The following is a 3281-nucleotide window of genomic DNA, read 5'->3' as shown; positions in this document are numbered from 1 at the left end:
AATAAGTCAATCAAATTAAAAGCCAAACCAATTGGTAAGGGTGCAAGGAGAGGGATTACTAAATTGGGTTTGGTCTGCTTTTCAAAATAGGCAAGTCTATTGGTGGAGGTTTGTTGCACGATAATTTATATGCAAGATTCAGTTAAACCTTGTGAACTGAGGGGTACGTGGGAGTGAAAGGCTTGTGGCATGCAAAAAAAAAATTCCAATAGAGGGCAACACAGAATGAGAATAGCTTCTTATGTCAGCAGAAGTAAGTACCTGTCAGAAATATATTTTCAGTGTAAGAAAATTATAATGTCTGAGTGTTATAAAGCTATAATGTGGGGTTCAGTCCCTGTAGTGGGTGCATTGCAGATAGCCCATCGAGCAGCTTTGTTCTTAATGACAAATATTTTGCAAATTTATATGCCCAACTTATTTCTTTTATTCCAATTTTTCCAAACTGCTTTTTTAAAAATAGTTTACTAGTTTTCTGCATAGAAATATGAAGGTAGCCCTGTGCATAATTATCTTATTTATTTATCTAAGATGTTATTCGCCCCCCCCACACACACTTGCTTAAAATATCAAAATAATTTCAGTTGAAGTGTACAGTTTAACATGGTAAATCTCTCATTGTTTTGAATCACATCATTTTTATCATTATTTAAAACTTAGGTTATATATGAAAACAAAATTAGTGGAAGTTGTTAATTTAAAAAAGAAAAATAGGGATGACCAAAAAGGTACAGAAACAAGTTGAATCAAAATGCAATGATTATATTTTCGAGCCTGCAACTAGGGACTATAAAAGTATAAACAAACAAGGCTAGAAATAGTATCTTCATTATTTTCACAAGCTCCAAATTCCTATTTTTCATTCCACTAAAACGTTGTTGAACTTTATTTTCATTTTGGTTTGGAGAACTTTCTTCTTGGAGAGAACTTCGGCAGAGAACTGATTTTTCAGTCTCTGACATGGGTTTTTAAACTCTATTTTCCTTGTGTTAATTCGACCCACTAAATAGGACACAGCATCACCCACAAGTAGTTCTGTGCTCCTATTGGGTACTTTATGGGAATTCCCGGGCTAAACCAGAACCTAAACCAAAACTCTCAAGTAATTGGGCATAGATAAGTGGTGTTAGCCAGCCATCTTTTCACTTGTACTGCTACACCCATGTGCTATAACTAATACCACCTCAAAGTGCCGATATGATTCACCAAATCTAAACTTTTCTACAGCTTTCCTAGTGCTAAGAGGGCGACGTCAGCACTACATAAAACTGTCACATGTACTGGTGTCTACATCCTGTTTCTATACAACAGTTCTTACTAACTCTGCTGCTGATCTTGGTCACTGGTTTCCAAGCTCGCCTCTCAAACTTATTTTGAGTAATGCACGTGTCTTGCTGCTTACTTCTAGGCAATGCCTCTTACACGACCAAGTTCCTGTTTATTAATTCTCAAGGTTTATTTCGTAACACAGGCGTCCTCTTGTCACCTTTTTTCTTTTTATATCTATCTTTGCCTACTTGCTTATATTTAAAACCCTTAAGCTTTTATTATATGTAATTTTAAATACTAAAACTCATGAAGCAATTTGTAAAATTTCCTCAAACATTTCAAGTTGCTTCAAGTGTAGCTACTAGTCTGGCCACCAATTTTGATTTCATTCCCTTAAGTCACACACTCAATCCTTTTTTGACCGCACTTTTTTTTGTCACACCAGAGTCCATATCTACAGTACTTATAAAAAATTTATTTATTGGAGAATTTGTCGTGACGAGTGGAGCCACAAGTCACTAACTCGAGGAGTTTACAGTTAGACTAAAGAAAATGAGTCTCAGGCCAAGAGTAAACACTCAAAATAATATTTATTTAACATTCATTAATTGTTATAAAGCATTACACACTTAAAATATTAGTTTATCAAATTATTACTTATAAATCTTTACTTTTTATGCTTACTATTTTCTACACTAGCTGATCAAGAGAGAGAGAGACTACACTTACAGTAGAGTTGGAGTCTTAGAAGCCATGGCTAGATGTGAAGAGTAGTTTTAATTGAAGCTCCAACAATTAAGCTCACCTGAGTGCTACTCGTCACAGCTGGCGCAGTCTCGAGGATTTTTGGAGTAACTCTTCTAACAGGTTGGTTAGAGTAAAGAAAGTCAGCCGAAGTACTATAAGTAGTATAAGTTAGAAATAAGTTAGAATTAAGCAGTTATGGCTACTGCTGGTGTAGATACGACTACAGAAGAGGGTGGTACATGCCCTAGAGTCGATAGAAGGGCTGACACTAACCATGAAGCCGCAGCAGAGCAACCCACACAATAGGGCCACGCGGGCAACACACTTAACAAGTGCCATACCGCTGTATCATGGTAATATAGATGAGGATGTCGAAAGCTTTATCAATGCCTTAGATGAAGCAGCTAGAATATCAGGCTGTACTGATGCCGAGAAAGCTGATATATTACATTTAAGAACAGCAGGAGAAGCTAAACGTTACATTAGGGCTTATGGCAAGCTGCGTGAAACAACAGACTATCAATACCTAGTGCGTAAGTTACTAGACGAGTATAGGACACGAGAAACTACTAATGTAATTTTAACAGAAATGCGTAACCTATATCAACAACATGGCGAGTTGGTCCGAGTTTTTGAACATAAGCTACAAGAGTTAGGTAATAGATTGTGCAAGGCTTATGCACATCCAAGCGAGGATATGTTGCAAGATACTCTAAAATCTGAGTATGAACGAGGGCAAAACAGTAATGCAGCTAGAGGACATGTAAATGAAGCAAATACCCCTCGAGCAATTTTACTAGATTTAATTGAAGTAGCCACTCGAGAAGAGTTACGAGAAAAGCAGATCTATAAGCCTAAACATTCTGCTATAAATGCAGTTAATAAGTCTAGCAAGGCTAATCTGTCTAATACACAGAGTAAGCCCGATGGCTTCCAGTGCTTTAACTGTGGTAAAGTTGGGCACAAGGCAAGAAACTGCTTTCAAAAGCAGAAAAGAAATGACCAGACAGTGTGCTATAACTGTGGCATTACAGGCAACGTGGCACGAGATTGCCGACGCCCACAGAAGGCTGAAAACGGAAAAGCCCCAAAGGCTGGAGCTTACATAAGAAGGCCTTCCAATAATAATGGTAGCCCTACCTTCACTACAGGTCCAAAAAAAAACGTAATCCCCGCTGGGATTACAGAGCGAAAGTAGAGGTAGTTCCGGCAGTTTGGGATAAGCGATCGAGTATTCATAGTATTAATGAAGTATCACCAGTAGT

The 3281-nt window shown here is 37.6% G+C and overlaps 1 protein-coding gene across 1 annotated transcript in view; it reads left to right on the top strand.

The window, feature by feature from the left end:
- Positions 1 to 2290: 2290 nt before the first annotated feature.
- Positions 2291 to 3281, top strand: part of LOC111087879 — a 10594-nt gene continuing 9603 nt past the window's right edge. The window contains exon 1 of the mRNA XM_022396143.1: positions 2291 to 3181. Coding sequence (XP_022251851.1) covers positions 2291 to 3181 — 891 coding nt within the window. The remainder of the gene's footprint in view (positions 3182 to 3281) is intronic.

Source organism: Limulus polyphemus, unplaced genomic scaffold (genome assembly GCF_000517525.1).
Source record: "Limulus polyphemus unplaced genomic scaffold, Limulus_polyphemus-2.1.2 Scaffold2798, whole genome shotgun sequence".
Taxonomy (NCBI): domain Eukaryota; kingdom Metazoa; phylum Arthropoda; class Merostomata; order Xiphosura; family Limulidae; genus Limulus; species Limulus polyphemus.
This window is presented reverse-complemented; position numbering and strand designations above follow the sequence as displayed.